General features: G+C 39.4%; 1 protein-coding gene across 2 annotated transcripts; it reads left to right on the top strand.

The window, feature by feature from the left end:
- Positions 1 to 272: 272 nt before the first annotated feature.
- On the top strand, positions 273 to 13,993 carry LOC122681820 (prostaglandin F synthase 1-like). 2 transcript variants are annotated; one of them, XM_043884287.1, is made up of 10 exons: positions 273 to 416; positions 2,518 to 2,685; positions 3,512 to 3,618; positions 4,961 to 4,974; positions 5,058 to 5,131; positions 5,555 to 5,677; positions 8,006 to 8,113; positions 9,044 to 9,211; positions 11,586 to 11,668; positions 13,772 to 13,993. In XM_043884287.1, exons 1-10 carry the CDS (start codon positions 333 to 335, stop codon positions 13,812 to 13,814), a joined length of 972 nt encoding a protein of 323 aa, XP_043740222.1. In that variant the 5' UTR covers positions 273 to 332; the 3' UTR covers positions 13,815 to 13,993. The 2 variants fall into 2 exon arrangements, with proteins under 2 accessions (XP_043740222.1, XP_043740221.1); XM_043884286.1 differs by lacking the exons at positions 4,961 to 4,974; positions 5,555 to 5,677; positions 8,006 to 8,113; ... (1 more) ...; positions 11,586 to 11,668; positions 13,772 to 13,993 and having other exon boundaries at positions 3,512 to 3,627; positions 5,054 to 5,074.
- The last annotated feature ends 3,068 nt before the right edge of the window (positions 13,994 to 17,061 follow it).

Below are 17,061 nucleotides of genomic sequence, written 5' to 3'. Positions count from 1 at the left end.
AGTTGGTGTTGAATCAAGACTGGGCTTCATAATCAGAAAAATGAAATAATTGTTATGTGGAAGTTTCCATGTAACATATGGTCAATAATTGTTAGCCCATCTCATCATTATGTGATACTTAAGGTTATACTGATAAAAAAAAAAAATCAAACAAGTTAACTGACTTCAATCTTCTTCTATCTCCAAAGCTATTGGTTTAATCATGCTCCTCCTCCTACAATGTGTCTGCAAACACTGGACAGTGCAGCTGGCATGTTAACTTCCTGTTATTTATAACCTCTGAAGGCAGAAGAAAAAAATCAGAGTCTGCTTACTCAGAGGGGCAACAAGCAATGGATCCCAAAAGCCAGAAGGTGAAGCCTAATGATGGCCATTTCATTCCTGTCTTGGGATTTGGAACCTATGCACCTGAGGAGGTAAGAGTAGTGGCTTGGGGTTGAGATATAATATAAATAGTAGTGGATGTGACACGAGTGGAAAGGGACTTGGGTTGTCAAGTGCTGAGTTCCTGTGTGACCCTGGGAGGATCACATGGTTCCACTAACCAGGAGAGAAGATCCAGGCTCCACTCTGCATCAGGGTCTGAGGCTGTGCTTACCTGCAGAATACTCTGAGTTCCCCTCCAATTTCTGTCTCTTTCCCAGCTTGGCAGAAGAGGTGAGACTCGGCTGTCGAAAACACTGACTGTCAGCTACTTTGCTTTGAGAGAGATTGCAATGGCCAAGTTTCTCTGTATATTTCATTAATTCCAGAACTCTTTCCTCTTTCCAAAAAGACATGACCCAGAGAAGTATTGAGGTAAAATTTCCTGAAGAGGAGATGACAGAAAACTAATGGGAAGAATTGCTTTTCTAATATGGGGTACCTGCTCCATGCCAGGAAAGATACACTAGCTGTGTTTTGCCCTGTACATCTGTTCCTGCCTGGAAACGTCTCCTAATGGAAGCTTCAGTATCATTTGAGGGGATTAGCTATCTTACATCCAACTTTGAACTATTGGGATTTTCAGTGTCTTTTTATTATAGTCTGCAATACTCAGGCATAAGAGGTGCTAGTGAACACATCTCTAGACCTGACCCCAGAAAGTTTGCTGTCCATCTTGTCTTTAGAGTATGTAGCTGTGACAAGGGACTGGTCCTGAAACTTTGAGTCTCACTTTTCTAACTTCTAAAACAGAAGACAATATTCAGAGACATTTTGCAGACAGAATACAGGGCTTGTTTACTTGTAGTGCAAAGTGTGATGAGGAGAGGGAAGGGCCCAGGTCATTACTGAAGCTCATTTGTTCATTCCTTAGTACATCCCACAAGGCAAGTGATCTTAAGGAAAACCAGGGCTGAGACCCAACAGAGGAAAGTTAGACCAAACATCTACCTCCTTGAAAACAAAAGATTCTGAGTTATAGAAACATACATACAATATTAGTCAGCCTTAAAAGGAAAGTTAATCTCACCATTTGCAACCACACAGATGAACCTGGAGAACATTAAATGAAATAAGCTAGGCCTAGAGAACAAATATTTCATTATCTTTTTATAGGTGGAATCTAAAAAAATTGACTCATAGAAGCATAGAGACATAGTGCTCAGAAACTGAGGACAAGGCTCTCAAGAATGGAAAGATGTTTGTCAAAGGTACAGACCTTCACTTATAAGATACATAGGTCTGGAGACCGGATATACAGCATGGTGACTCTAGTTAATAATAATAGATTCTGAGATTTGCTAACAGCGTAAATCTTAAATGTTCTCACCACACACAAAAGTAATGTATGCGCGGTTATGGATCTTCTGGTAGCTTAACTGTGGTAATCATTTGCAATGGATAATTACATGAGAACATCACTTTTTACAGCTTGAATAGATAGATTTAGGTGTATTCTGTGTGGCTTCACTTGTAGACAGAGGTCTCAAAAGCTTTCACCTGGTTTCTTGACGCTTTTAAAGTGAATTGAAGTGAAAGTCTCTCAGTTGTGTTCGACTCTTTGTGACCCTATGCACTGTACAGTCCATGGAATTTTCTAGGCCAGAATACTGAAGCGGGTAGCTTTTCCCTTCTCCAGGAGATCTTACCAACCCAGGAATCAAACCCAGGTCTCCCGCATTGCAGGCAGATCTTTACCAGCTGAGCCACAAGGGAAGCCCTTTGATGCTTTTACCATGCCCTCATACTTTAGTTGATTTTGCCCCAGACATCTCACAGTGTAAGCTGTATATATGTCTACAACTTTATTTTGAGTCCTTTGGATTGTATCAGCAAATGACTGAACCTGGAGGTGGTCTTGGGTCCTCTGATGCCTGAGATCAACCACTGGTCACCTGGGGTTGAAGGGTTCCTGGGTGTCCACTTAAACACTGACCAGGAACATTCAGAGAAACTGTCATGGGTTCATCACCACACACTTGCAGAATGAACCAAATGCATGAAGAAAAGTTGGTTCTTGGGATGATCAGTCTCATGCCTTAGCAATCTCTTAATCATGTGGATATTCAACTTCTACTTTTCTTACTCATGTAGGTTCCTAAGAGTGAAGCTCTGGAGGCCACCAAATTTGCTATAGAGATTGGGTTCCGCCATGTAGACAGTGCTCATTTGTATCAAAATGAGGAGCAGGTTGGCCAGGCCATTCGAAGCAAGATTGCAGATGGCACTGTGAAGAGAGAAGACATATTCTACACTTCAAAGGTGCTGTGTGTGGTGTGTGTGTGCACATATGTGCAGTGATTGTGTGAAGGTGACAGGTAATAGAATCAGTCGTTAGGTGAATGCTATTTATTGATACAGCTTTTTTGCACATATTTACATCTTAAATCTAGTATGCTCTTCTCTTCCCCCTCCTAAAAGAGAGAGTGATTATAACTATTTCATCATTGCTGTGTTCAAATTTTAATTTAAAGTCACTTTACTTCTCTGAACCTACCAGAGTGGTGTGATTTAGTGTGGGTTAATGAATCAAACAGAAAGAAGTACGATTAGATTATAGTTTCCTTATCATCTGGGAGACTTTCTCAAATTTCTTCACATTCTGAATCTCAGACCTCAGCTCCATCAGTAAGAGAGCACTAGGGCTTCACTTTGTATATTACACAAGATGTAGCCAAAGTATGTAGAATTATGTTCTGCACATGTTAATATGTTCAAAGCACCTTCCCCTAGGTTATGTAATACTAATTATTTCTGAGATGATTAACTATTTGATCAAATTAAACTGTTTGTCTTCTGAATATCTTTCAAACATAATTCAGATGATGGGCTTGGTAATTATTTGATAAGGTTATTTATATCTTGATTCATTTCATTTTTTGTGAATAGTAGAATGATGATAAATTCAAATAATGAAGTTTACATGGGTAGGTTAGACTTAAAATTGAAGTTTAGAAGAAAGGGGGCAATTTTTTAGCGGTCATCCATTTCTAACCAATGAAAAATGTCTAGTTATTAAGTGAAATGAGACAAACAAAATTAGCTACAGCACTCATTTCATGCAGCTTCCTTTGCTTAACCTCTGCAGCTTTGGTGCACTTCCCTTCGACCAGAATTGGTCCGACCAGCCTTGGAAAAGTCACTGAATAATCTTCAACTGGACTATGTTGATCTCTATATTATTCATTCTCCAGTGTCCTGAAGGTTAGCAATATGCTTTTGTATTCAATCATTTTTTTTCTTGCCTCAGAGTGCTTATAAACTTGGATGGATGGTTGACTTAAGATTTTCTTAGTCGGTTGAAGAGATGATTGCACTAGAGTAGAATCCCCCCAAATAATCATTTCTGATCATCTTTTTACTGAGCTTCCTTGTATATTTAATTCTGTTACATGCCTCCCAGAGAAAGGCATTCAATAATAATCTCATATGCTTTGCTCAAAAACTTGAGAAAATATAAATGGACATTTTTAGCACACATCCCTGATTATGACTTCTGAATCTCCTGGGGATTTCATGAAGACAGTTTGGTACACAATGGTGGGCAATGACACTGCCTCACACTTGCACAGTCTGAGTTGTTCCCCTTTCACTCTTTCAAGAGGAACAGGTTTGGTGGTGCTCCCTCTGGGTGGGTGTAAACCTTCCAGCCTTTAGAGCGACTTAAGAGACATTGCCTACACTGTTGCCTGACTTCACAATGAGGATTATAGACTGTACTTAGCCATTAAGAACTGCAACAGGAATTTCTTGGCAGTCCAGTGGTTAGGATTCCATGCTTTCACTGCTGAGGCAAGTCAAGTTGAGGGAAGGAGTTCTGGGAACTAAGACCTGGCAGGCTGTATCCAAAAACAAAACAACAGCAACAACAAAATAAGTGTATTACATAGAACTCTTGATTTTAAGTTACAGAAATCTACTCAAGCCATCCTATGCAGAAGAGTTTATTTGACTATGTAGATGGCACATCCCAGCCATGGATAGATTTAAGGATTTGCAATACTCTTCAGTAATGTAACCCTTTTAAAAAATCTGTTATCCTGTCATTACTCTTGCTTTGCTTTATTTTCACTGAACACTTTCCATTAGTGGCAAATATAGCCTTGGGGCAACTCAAGGTTCATACTCATGAAATTTGAGAGCATGTCTGGATCTTCTACATTCCGTATCCACCTAAACAGAGTCTTGCTGTTTCATGTGCCTGTCCTAGTGCATCAGATGCTCAGAGGGAAAAGGAAGTCTGATTATCTGGCCCAGGTCAAGTTTGCAATCTTTAATCTGGAAATAAAGCCATGTAATTTACTCCCATTCCCAGCATGAGAGGCATTTTGCAAGAGCAAAGTATGAGGAGCAGAAAAATATTCACATAAGTCACTGATAGCCCCCATTGCAATGTATGAAAATTATATTCATTAAAAGATATATTAGGTGTAAGAGATTAGTGGGAGCCTGCCTCCTGAAGACATTTCTCATAACTCCATTTGCAAATCACTTTTCTAATATTGGTATCTAGAATATTGCTTTACCTATCTCATAGAGGTTTAGTGCCTGGTCTAGACATGCCCGGAAGCCTAACTAAATGTGGAGAAGTCATTTGGTAACAGCTCTGCAATGATTGCTTCTATTCCAGCCAGGGAATGAATTTGTTCCAAAAGATGAAAGTGGAAAACTGATATTTGACTTGGTGGATCTCTGTCACACGTGGGAGGTGAGTCTGGGGAGAAGAAAGCCCAGATGAGGACCTAGGTGGGGGAAAATTCTTTCATTTCTTCCACCTGTGAGAATGGGCTGTGGACCATCAGACTCAGCAGTTCAGGAACTTAAGGGCTGGGATGCTGGGGTTGTGGGGAGGAACCATTGCTGAAATGTTCACAGAGAAGAACAGTAGAGGAGAATAAGGGCAGTGAAGACAGACATCTCTTTCCTTCCTTGTGATATGTCTTCTTTGGGGTTTCTCTAACGAGGAGATGGTAATTCTTCTTGTGTCATGACCCTCTTCTCCTTTTTTCTTTCTTAAAATCAATGTTAATTCTTGACATGAGACAGTTTTTACAGATTTTTTCCAACATTTATTCTTGATCTATCATTCACTCCAAGTGACTGAGTCATTCACTCCACCCCTCCCTCCCAGGCCCTGGAGCAGTGTAAGGATGCAGGGCTGCCCAAGTCCATCGGGGTGTCCAACTTCAACCACAAGCAGCTGGAGAAGATCCTGAACAAGCCGGGGCTCAAGTACAAGCCTGTCTGCAACCAGGTGAGCAGCTCAGCTCCTCTCCCTCGTGCTCTTCAGAACCTCTTCCTTGCCCTGGAGCTTGATGTCTGTCTGTCCTCCCCTCCTGTTCATCCAACGTTTGTGGACAGAAGATTCTACACAGCTGAGCCTCTGTCTGGATGGTGTGAATAGAATCCATAACAGTATCTTTGATAAAATCTGGGTGGAACTTATGGGGAGGACTTCCCCCTAAGTTGTGGTAGGAATTGAGGGAAAGTAATGGACGTGAGGGGAAGGGGGTTAGACTAGTCCTCCAGAACTTAGAGGAAGCAGTTCTTTCCCTGAGTTGAAAGGCTGATCACTAATCAGATGGGAAAGTGCCTCAAAGGGAACTGTGTATAGGATGGAAGACCATGAAAACACGGAATGAGAAGTAAATAACAAAGGGAAAAATCAGCGGAGATAGGTGTTAAGTGTTTGTGTGGGGTCTATGTCCATAGGATGCCTGAAAACTTAGTCTTTGTGTCTCTACATTCATTGGTCTTCATCATGGAGCACAGTACAGGAAAGTTTGCTGGAGATGATGAAAGTCTGTCAAGTCAGATGGATGAAGTTAAAGGCTTATGGTGATACTATCCATAGATATTCACTCAGGAACATATACTTAGCTTAGAGCACATCTTATCATTTACTCAGTCTTGGACTGGTTCTCCCATCAATGTCCATCATAAAATGAACTGGTTAAGCACACCTTGTCTATGTCTGTTTCTGCACTCTTCCTTTTTTGGCTCTATTTTTACATTATTGTGGTGACAAAACATGAGATCTAACCTCATAAAAAATGTTTAAGTATTCAGTACAATACAGTGTTGTTTACTATACAGACAGTGGTGTACAGCAGATCTAGAATTTATTCATCTTGTATAATTGAGACTTCACATGCATGATTAGCAAATCTGGATTCCTCCTTCCTCCCAACCCCTGGTGACCATCTCTCTAATGTTTAATTCTAAGTTTGACCTATCTACATATATAACTGAGATGTGATATATATGTCATGTAATCTTTATCCTGGTGAAATGGTCTTATTTCAAATGTACCATAAGGTCTTTAATGTACAACTTGAAGTCAAGGATAAAGAATCTCCTATAGCAGAATTCTTTGCAAGCTGAGTAGCTTATAAAATTCAAGAAATATACATATATCAATTATATATTTTTTCAATTTTAGAAATTAAAATATTAATGTGATTCTAACATCAATTTTGTCCATATTTTTTATTATGATAAATGTCAGATATTAGAAGTGTTAAGATTACAACAGGGAATATAAATATATTTAATTTTATGTATTTATTATGTATTATATATTTAATAAATAAAGATCTATAACACTTTGTTGACCTATATCTTATGTGGTTCCCATGTCACACTGAGCCACTTTTCTCAAGGACTTTTCGCCTAGAATGACCACCGAAGCATTCTGTTACCAAAATATCTAGACGAGCTTTTGACAGATACACTGTATTTCTCGTTGTTTTGTGACATTAATTAGTATGCATGTGCATGTGCTCAGTCATGTCTGGCTCTTTGCGACCCTGTGGACTGTAGCCTGCTAGGCTCCTCTGTCCACGGGATTCTCCAGACAAGAATACTGGAGTGGGTTGCCATGCCCTCCTCCAGGGGATCTTCCCGACCCAGGGATCAAACCTGCATCTCTCACACTGGCAGGTGGGTTCTTTACAACCAGCACCACCTGGGAAGCCTCCACACTTATTCCTACAAGACAGGGTAAAACTTAACTCCTTGTCACTAATTGTCAGTTTCTGAGAAAGGGTTTATTGTAATGATCATCAGCCCTGGAGGAAAATATTTTTTTTCTTTCCACCTCTCTCATCACTAGGGCTTCAGGGATTTTTATTTACTCTGTGTGCTATACTTGTTTTCACTCATGATTCCTTCTGATGCTCAAGTCTACCCAAATGTCACCAGTTCCTTTGTCTTTAAGTCATTTGTTCATAAGTCTTTGAGCAATTTCTTGCTGTCTGGCACAGTTTGATGTCCACGATTCTGAGAGCTCTTTTCCTCTCCCGGATCTGGAATTAGGCATGTGTCCTGGTGGTGTACAGCAACCAAGATCTGGTTCCTAGAGTTGCTTTTTCTCAAGAATGTCATTATTTTTTTTTTATCTTTTCAGGAGACAGCAATAAAATTTCTTTTTTTAAAAAATATCATGACTTCAGGTTGATGTTTTAAGTTGTAATTTGATGTGACACAGTTTTTTCTTTAGCGTTTATTAAAATTTTGATCTTTATAATGTTAATATATTTTTTTCATATGAATTAACACTCATCTATCTTCCATTCTACAGGTGGAATGTCACCCTTACCTCAACCAGAGCAAACTGTTAGAGTTCTGCAAGTCCCATGATATTGTCCTAGTTGCTTATGCTGCTCTGGGATCCCAAATATTACCAGAAATATATGAACATCACTGAAGACAACAAAGAGATTCTCTAAAATTCAATTTTTGAAAAACTATCTTTATCATAATGTAACAGTGCTCTGGAGATAACTCTCATTTGGCAGGGGAAGAGAAGAGAGATGGGAGAAACCCTTCTCTTTTGTCTTCCCACCCATCACCCAGCCAATTTTTACATATCATGTATCTTGTTGTAAAATGTTAAAATGCAAGTCTGCAAGAAATTAATATATAATTCCATAGTTGAGAACGAAGATATAAACTTAAGTCATGATTTACTTATTTATTAACTAATGAATACATTACTAATGAATAATAAACTTTTCAAGCTTCCCTTACCTTATGTCTAAAATCAGGATAATATTAAATACCTCCCAGGTCTATGATGATCAAAAAATAACAAGTCAAATCATTTTAGTAAACATTTATTTGTAGGAGTATTGCATAATGCAAACAACAATGAAATGAATAGTTCTCATTTTTGGACAACTCAATTTTTATCAACACTTGAGAACAACAAAAATTTAAAATTTTCCTGGTCTTCTCCATCTCATTTTCTTTTCATGCCCTTGTACTTTAGAGCTGTAAGTATAAGAGAAAAACAACTACTGAAAAGTAAAAACAACAACAACAAACAAATTCCACAAGATTGGCAGTATTGGTCTCACAAGCATGCATCAAATACCTGGGAGAGCTTTGTAAACACAGACTGCCAGGTGCCACAGTTGAGTTCCTCATTCAGTTTGTCTGCAGTTAAGCCATGGAGTTTGCATTTCTAGCAAGATCCCAGGTGCTGCTGATGCTGCTGGCTCAGGGACCACACTTTGAGAAGCATAGGTCTAGAGTGAACATACTTAGTCTGTTTGAGAAGCCTCGTTAGGAACTGAGTACTTAGTCTCAGCTCCTCAGCATTTCTGAATTTCCTTCCAGGGTGAACTCAAACAATCCTGTTCTCTTGGAGGACCCGGTTCTCTCTGCCATTGCCAAAAAGCACAAGCAAACGCCAGCTCTGGTTGCCCTTCGCTACCAGATACAACGTGGGGATGTTGTTCTGGCCAAGAGTTTCAACAAGAAGCGTATCAAGGAGAACATGCAGGTGATGATGAGTGGGGCTGTGGGCAGAGGACTCCTAGGGAATATCCTTCACGAGGGTCATGCTTTGTCCATCTCTCAAGACTTTTCTTGAGTCAAGACAAGTTACCTATTCTTCTCAATGCATGAATGTGTTGTATGGCAACAGGAGAAGTGGCATGGCTGGAGAGGGTTCAGGTTGGACAGAAAACAGATTTTTGTTTCAGCATTACATCAACCATTTATTCTATCATCTTGTGCAAATGACATTTCATTTTCTTTGTTCTCAATTGACAAAAGTGCATTATGTGATGTTCATAGATCATTTAGGCTGCTCTAACAGACACCACATTGTGTGGCATAGAAACAATTGAACTTTGTAGTCTCACAGTTCGAGAGGTGGAGATCCGAGATCAGGGTGCCCATGTGGTCAGGTGAGGGTCCTCCTCCAGGTCACAGGCTTCTCCTTGTATCTTAACTTGGTGGAGGGGGCAACAGAGCTCTCCTAAGTCTCTTATATGAATATGATATTGTTTAAATCTCATTCATGAGGGCCCTACCATCATAACCTAATTAATCACTCTTCAAGGGTCCATTTCTAACACCATCAGAGTGGGGTGAGGTATCCAACATGTAACTCAGGGGGACACACAAGTTACAGCAGTGATCTTGAACGTCTAAATTATCATGATTTTACTTTACATTTCCCTGAATAGTAATGTAGCTTCATTTTTATACATTTAATCTCCATGAGTTTTTGTTGTTGCAAATTTCCTATTCAAGGCTGTGCCCATTTTTGCTGAGTTGTCTTTTGACTTGTGTGTAGGAGACCATTATCGTAACCATTATCGTACACTTAGTCATAGCTATAAGGAAACTCCCACCGGTTTCAGGATTTAATGCAGAGATTAGTGATGCTTCTCTTGTTTCCATAGTTTGACGATCAGCCTGAACTCAGCCCAGCTGTTGTCTTCTTGGCTGGGCTCTCTCGTGTATTTGCAGTTCAGTGCAGAGCAGCCCAGTAGTTCTGCTTTAGCAGGTGGATGTGGCTCTTGTCAGAGGAGCCTGCACGCCTCTCCATCTAGTTTTTCGTATATATTTGGCTAGACTGTGGTCAACTAACCTAGTCTTCATCTCAGCACAGTGCTATGATCTGCAGTCAGTGAGTGGGGAAAAACCCTCTTCATGTCTGGACTCAGAACTGACTCACCGCTTCTGGCAAATATCACAGTCCAATACAGACATCACTGTCTAAGGCAGGTTACAGCTCAGGTCAAGTCAAGGGGAGGGGAAATTGTCCCCTGAAAGACTGTTTCCTTTAATATTTGATTCTGTAATATAGCTGGAACAGATTTTCTAATAAGACATGAAAAGACAATTTCAGGGAAATTGTCCCCTGAAAAACTGTTTCCTTTAATATTTGATTCTGTAATATAGCTGGAACTGATTTTCTAATAAGAAATGAAAAGATTATTTAAATAGAAAACTAAAGGTTCATATTTTTATACAGATTTTCGTTGTCAACTCTGTCATATATCAAGTGTCCATGAGTACATTTCTGAGCTCTCTTCTATTTAACTACTCAGTTTTCTGTACTTATCATAGTGGAAAATAAGTCTTGCTTTTCTGAATGGTATATTCTCCTTCCTTAAAGAGATCTTTGCTACTTTTCACTAGTTGTTCCTTGATGTAAATTTAGTATCACTTTCCCAACTCTCACAAAAGAATACATGTTTAAGTCTTAGGTTCATGGTGCATTGAAACAATAGAATGCTTTGGAGAAAACTGATTTCTTTTCAAAATTAAGATTTCCATGCTATGGTTATGAGATGAATTTCTAATTATTTAGGTGTGCTTTAATACTTTAAGCACATTTCATAATTTATCTCCTTAAAGGCTTTACATAATCCTTTTTGGTTAGATTTACTCATAGATAATGAATAAGTTTGATATGGGATTATTGGGTAGGTTGTCGGAGGGAGGGGTCCTCCTTACAATTTTTATTAAGTTCAAAGTTATATCATATTTAGGGGGTGTTGGGAAGAAGAAAAACAGACTAATGCATGGTGAAATGCAGGTATTTTGTCTGAATTGTCCAACTGCCCCTCTGTTTTTGAAAGAAGATATGTGTCTTTTAATTTTCTGTCTCAAATAATTCACTTAGAAAGACAAGAGACTGATGCACTATAATCTGTTTAAGGTGGACAGAAAAGGAGAAGGTGTAGGAAGGAGAGGTGAGAACTCAGCAGAGGGTCCCAGGCTCGTTCACCTGGAAGGTGATGACAGACATGGCTTCCCTGTCCCCTCTTCTTGTCTCCATCCAGCTGGAAGTCCTCCAGTCCCCAGGGGGAGGCCAGCTCCTTGGGGGAGAGGTTAATGTGATTCTTCCTTCCTTCCAGGTGTTTGACTTTGAACTGACTCCAGAGGATATTAAAGCAATCGATGGCCTCAATCGTAATATAAGATACTATGATTTTCAACAGTAAGTAACTTGTACATATCACACATACACACTGTTTTCTCTAGCATATAGCTCAGCAGAGGAATAAGCTTTCTTAAAACTTAGTTTTAGGGAGGATGTCCTGATTTCCAGCATAGGAGGAAACCAGGGTCTTCCTGCAGACCTCAGACCAGAGGTTTCCTCCAGGGCTCCATTTATCACCAACAGAAATGTGATTGGGGCCCAGGACAACCCATAAGTAAGATCCCCAGATTTGACACTGTGGTGAATCCACAACGTTGCGCCTGTAATCCATGCCTGGTGTAGCTCCTCTCAGGGCTGAGGGACCTAGTAGACACCGAGAGCACAGTGCCTGTAGCCCACTGCTCTTCCAGGCACCTACATGAATATTTCAGCTTTAAATCACTGTAGAATCAGGAGGAAATGATAAATAAGGACTGTGTAATAAAGAGTCCATCTTGGATTATGATCATGTTTATCCTAACGTATGTGTATGGTCAGTTGTGTCTGACTCCTTGTGGCCCAGGAACTGTAGCCCTCCAGGCTCCTCTGTCCTTGGGATTTCCCAGCAAGAATACTGGAGTGGGTTGCCATTTTCTTATCTAGGGGATAAGATCTTCCCAACTCAGGGATCAAACCCACATTTTCAGCATCTCCTGCATTGGCAAGTGGATTCTTTAACAGTGAGCCACCCGGGAGTCCACATGTTTATCCTAACACAATTGTAAATGTACTGCTGATGTTTTTTGGAGGAGGGACCCACGAAGGCCAACAAGCATTATTGCTGAGTAGTCACAGTGGGCCTGCTTGCACCCCCTCCTCCTAGTGTCTGATGGTTTTTCTCCCTAATGAACATTTCTGGTACCAAGACACCATCCATTTCAATCAAATCGATCTCTTTCCCCTCTGTTACAACACATTTCTTCATCCTTGTAATGTCACCAAATGAAGTGCAAGTAGATCATGAGCTTAACTGACCCTCCAGAGAGTGACTGCTGTGTCCTTAGCAGGACACACCCTGGTAAGATCGTCTAGGTCTCTAGTTTCTTGAGTCCAGACTGAATCTAGTGCTGCCTTTGTCCCACAGGGGTCCATCCCCTAGGGAGCCCCTACCTCCTTGATTTTGACTTAGTCACAAACCTAGGATTCCAGCTGCCTAATTACTGCAGGAGAATGTCAGGATTGAAGAGAAAGAGGGCTAATCAACCAGAGAGATATTGGAAAACATTTTAGAGAGAAGCAAATACAAATTAGTGATAAAATGAATATTTAGTTTCAAATGAAAGATCTCAAAGCTCTCTTTCTTGCTCTTAAAGAAGATATTTATATGCACATATACATGTGTTTATGAGTATACCATGGTTCTGAGAAAAGACATAATGATAAATGAAAATTACTCTTCTGTTCTCAAAGGCTTTTGTGTTCTGTGTTCTCCTTCACTATGGTGTGAGTGCCTAGACTTACTCATCCTTGTGGGTTTATGTCAACAGCACAACTTTTGGCACATGGAATTGCTCTGAATACACTCTTTAATGAATTGAATTGAAAAGGACCATGTTAGAAAGATAAATCAGGCCATAAGTAAGGATAACAGCAGTAATACTAATGAATAAATAATGTGTTGTCATATAAAATAAGAAAATAGTAATCACAATTTATAGGTATGATTATTTAGATGTATGTGGTATTTCTTCAGTTTAATAGGAATTCCTCAGTGGAGGCATCCTGTATTTTGGGTATGCTCAACATTTTTTCATGGAATGTTTATATGAAAAAGAGCAAGGTATTCCTTAACTGTGATTATTCTCATCACTTAGTGTTGAAAGTTCCACCTGTGTCTGAAATGACCTCCACAGTCAGCCCTAGGTCTTGTGCTCCCATATAAATTGTATGCAATTATATATTATATAAGTCACTGTGGAGTAATTATTACACGTGAATGTTTGGATTGGACACGCAGGTGCAGTGCGCACATGAAGCAGACACCTGGTGTGTGCTTGTTGGGGTAGAAGGAGGGAATGTTTTGTAGATTTCGAGTTTGAGCCCATTCTGACTACATCAACAGAGTAATGCACTCTATGACAACAAGACAGATTTAATAAATCAATTCTCCTCCCCTTTCAGGGCTATTGGTCACCCTGAGTATCCATTTTCTGAAGAGTATTGACTGTGTGAGGTGTCCACCATGCCTTCTACCTGAACGTCTTGCTTCTAGGGCTGTGAAGAGCATTTCTATGCTTGGTGGAGATGTTTAAGTGTCTGAACTTTGGAAAGCTTGTTTTTCTTTAAAAAATCTTTTATGAACTAATCAAGATTTCAAATATGGGTACTAGTTTTTCCTGATAATAGAATAATTTGAAAAATAAAGGGGAAAAGATAGAAAATAAAAATAACCCGATTAACCCATTTAATAAATTTGGTGCATTTTACTTTGTTGAAAATGAATCAATCTAAGAAAGAAATAGAACATTGTATTTGAGCCAAATTTGAGAACTATAACCCAGAAAACTCTGATAGCTGTTCTGTCTTCTAAAAGTCAAGGCACAGGGATGAAAGTTTTGGAGACAGAGGGCCCTACATGAAAAGACATATTATTGACAGTGTGCATAATACACATCTAAGTGTCATCATGTTGAGTCATGTGACCCCTTATAAGATCAAGAAGAAATTTATCTTTTAAGGAGCTATCTTATTGATGCTGGGAGAAATGTGACTCTTTATGGTTGAGCAGGTCCTCACATTGATGGAAGAGTTCCGGTATATGTATAAAGCAGACCCACAACCCACAGTGAGGAGAGAGGGGTACAAAGGGCACAGAAGAATTTTTCATATTTAAATTTCTGTCATAAAATATAAATTTTATTTCATACCTTCATGACTCCCCTATACAAACATGTGTTTCTGTTTATAATTTGAAATTATCTTCAATATGCAGGTTGTATACTTAGGTTTTACTTCGCATAAGTTTTTTGTAAGCTATCAAGTGTTATCTGATGGTTGGCAAGGGTCAAGGGGTTGGGAGAGGGTTGGACTGGGAGGCTGGAGTAAGCAGGTGCAAGCTATTATATATGGAAAGGATTAACAAGAAAGTCCTACTGTATAGCACAGGGAACAATATTTATCTATGGTAAACCATAATGGAAAAGAATATGAAAAAGAATGTATATATGTGTATAACTGAGTCACTTTTGTGTACATCAGCAATTGAAACAACATTGTCATTCAACTATACTTCAATAGAAAATAAACTAAAAAGTTACAGTATTATATTTAGCTTTTTATAATGCTTCTCAGGTGGCTCAGTGGTAAAGAATCCACCTGTCAGTGAAGGAGACACAGGTTTGATCTCTGGATCAGGAAGAGTCCCTGAAGAAGGAAATGGCAATTCAGTCCAGTATGTTGCCTGGGAAATCCCAGGGACAGAAGATCATGACGGGCTACAGTCTGTGGGGTGGCAAAAAGTTGAACAGGATTTAATGACTGAGTATGCACACACGTTATAAAGCAGTGCATCTTTTCAATTTATTTAATTTTAAAAACTGTTAGTTCTTTATTTAAAACATTTTTTATTGAGACATAGTCGGTTTACAATGTTGTGTTAATTTCTGCTGTACAGCAAAATGATTCAGATGTGTATATATATACACATATGTATATATATGTGTTCTTTTTTATGCTAAACACTTTGATTAGTTATTATATGTTTAGCCATTCATTCAGCACAAGTTTATTGAATATTTTTAGTAAGACTGTTTTATCAATAAAGTGGACAACAAATTAAATTCTTGAGTCGATAGTCTAGTGGAGGGTGAGACGAGACTATGAATGAAATCAGGAGTATTTACCTGTTAGAAATTAGTAAATGCCTATTGAGATAATTCTCACACTCTCTCACTTTTCTGTACATCTATCAGGAAGAGACACTAACTACCCTTCATCCCACACAACTTTTCATCTGTATAACAAATAGCCTTACCCTGCAGAGACATGTAGGGCGTGTTTGCTACCATGTAATGTAAAGAAAACACCTCCCTCCCGAGAAAAGGAGGGATGCTGAGTGCCTACAGTCATTGATCCAGGATCCCTAGACTCAAGGTTTTTCTCCTGTCACTCAACGCACTGAGTATTCAGGTATCAGCTGGGATGTTCACTTCAACTTTAAAATGGGGACCCGGGAACTAGCACAACACACCACATATATGCACACCTAATTATCACATTATAAAACCTCAGTTCAGTTCAGTCACTCAGTCGAGTCCAACTCTTTGTGACCCCGTGGACTGCAGCATGCCAGGCTTCCCTGTCCATCACCAACTCCCGGAGCCTGCTCAAACTTATATCCATCGAGTTGGTGATGCCATCCAACCATCTCATCCTCTGTCATCCTCCTCTCCTCCTGCCTTCAATCTTTCCCAGCATCAGGGTCTTTTCCAAGAAGTCAATTCTTTTTTTTTTTTCTCTTTTATTTTTATTACTTGGATGCTAATTACTTTACAATATTTTAGTGGCTTTTGCCATATATTGACATGAATCAGTTATGAATCCACATGTGTTCCCCATCCCTCTGGGTCATCCCAGTGCACCAGCCCTGATCACCTGTCTCATTCATCCAACCTGGACTGGTGATCTGTTTCACACTTGATAATACACATGTTTCAATGCTATTCTCGCATATCATCCCACCCTCACCTTCTCCCATAGAATCCAAAAGTCTGTTCTGTACATCTGTGTCTCTTTTTCGTCTTGCATATAGGGTTATCTTTACCATTTTTCTAAATTCCATATATATGCATTAGTATACTGTATCAGTGTTTATCTTTCTGGTTTACTTCACTCTGTGTAATGGGCTCCAGTTTCATCCACCTCATTAGAAATGATTCTTTTTTTTTTTTTTAAATGATTCTTTTTAATGGCTGAGTAATATTCCATTGTGTATATGTACCATGGCTTTCTTATTCATTCGTCTGCTGATGGGCATCTAGGTTGCTTCCATGTCCTGGCTATTATAAACAGTGCTGCGATGAACATTGGGGTACACGTGATTCTTTCAGTTCTGGTTTCCTCAGTGTGTATGCCCAGCAGTGGGATTGCTGGGTCATATGGCAGTTCTATTTCCAGTTTTTTAATGAATCTCCACACTGTTCTCCATAACGGCTGTACTAGTTTGCATTCCCACCAACAGTGTAAGAGGGTTCCCTTTTCTCCACACCCTCTCCAGCATTTATTGCTTGTAGACTTTTGGATAGCAGCCATCCTGACTGGCATGTAATGGTACTTCATTGTGATTTTGATTTGCATGTCTCTGATAATGAGTGATGTTGAGCATCTTTTCATGTGTTTGTTAGCCATCTGTATGTCTTCTTTAGAGAAATGTCTGTTTAGATCTTTGGCCCATTTTTTGATTGGGTCATTTA

This window comes from Cervus elaphus, chromosome 23 (genome assembly GCF_910594005.1).
Source record: "Cervus elaphus chromosome 23, mCerEla1.1, whole genome shotgun sequence".
Taxonomy (NCBI): domain Eukaryota; kingdom Metazoa; phylum Chordata; class Mammalia; order Artiodactyla; family Cervidae; genus Cervus; species Cervus elaphus.
The sequence above is the reverse complement of the archived record's forward strand: the minus strand, read 5'-3'. Positions and strand labels throughout refer to the sequence as shown.

Excerpts from the sequence above, each read along its gene's own strand:
- LOC122681820 (XM_043884287.1), top strand. The coding sequence starts at position 333 with ATGGATCCCAAAAGCCAGAAGGTGAAGCCTAATGATGGCCATTTCATT. Across the intron at positions 8,114-9,043 it reads GATCCCAAATATTACCAGAA|AGGGTGAACTCAAACAATCC; the intron begins ATATATGAACAT and ends GAATTTCCTTCC. Across the intron at positions 11,669-13,771 it reads AGATACTATGATTTTCAACA|GGCTATTGGTCACCCTGAGT; the intron begins GTAAGTAACTTG and ends CTCCCCTTTCAG.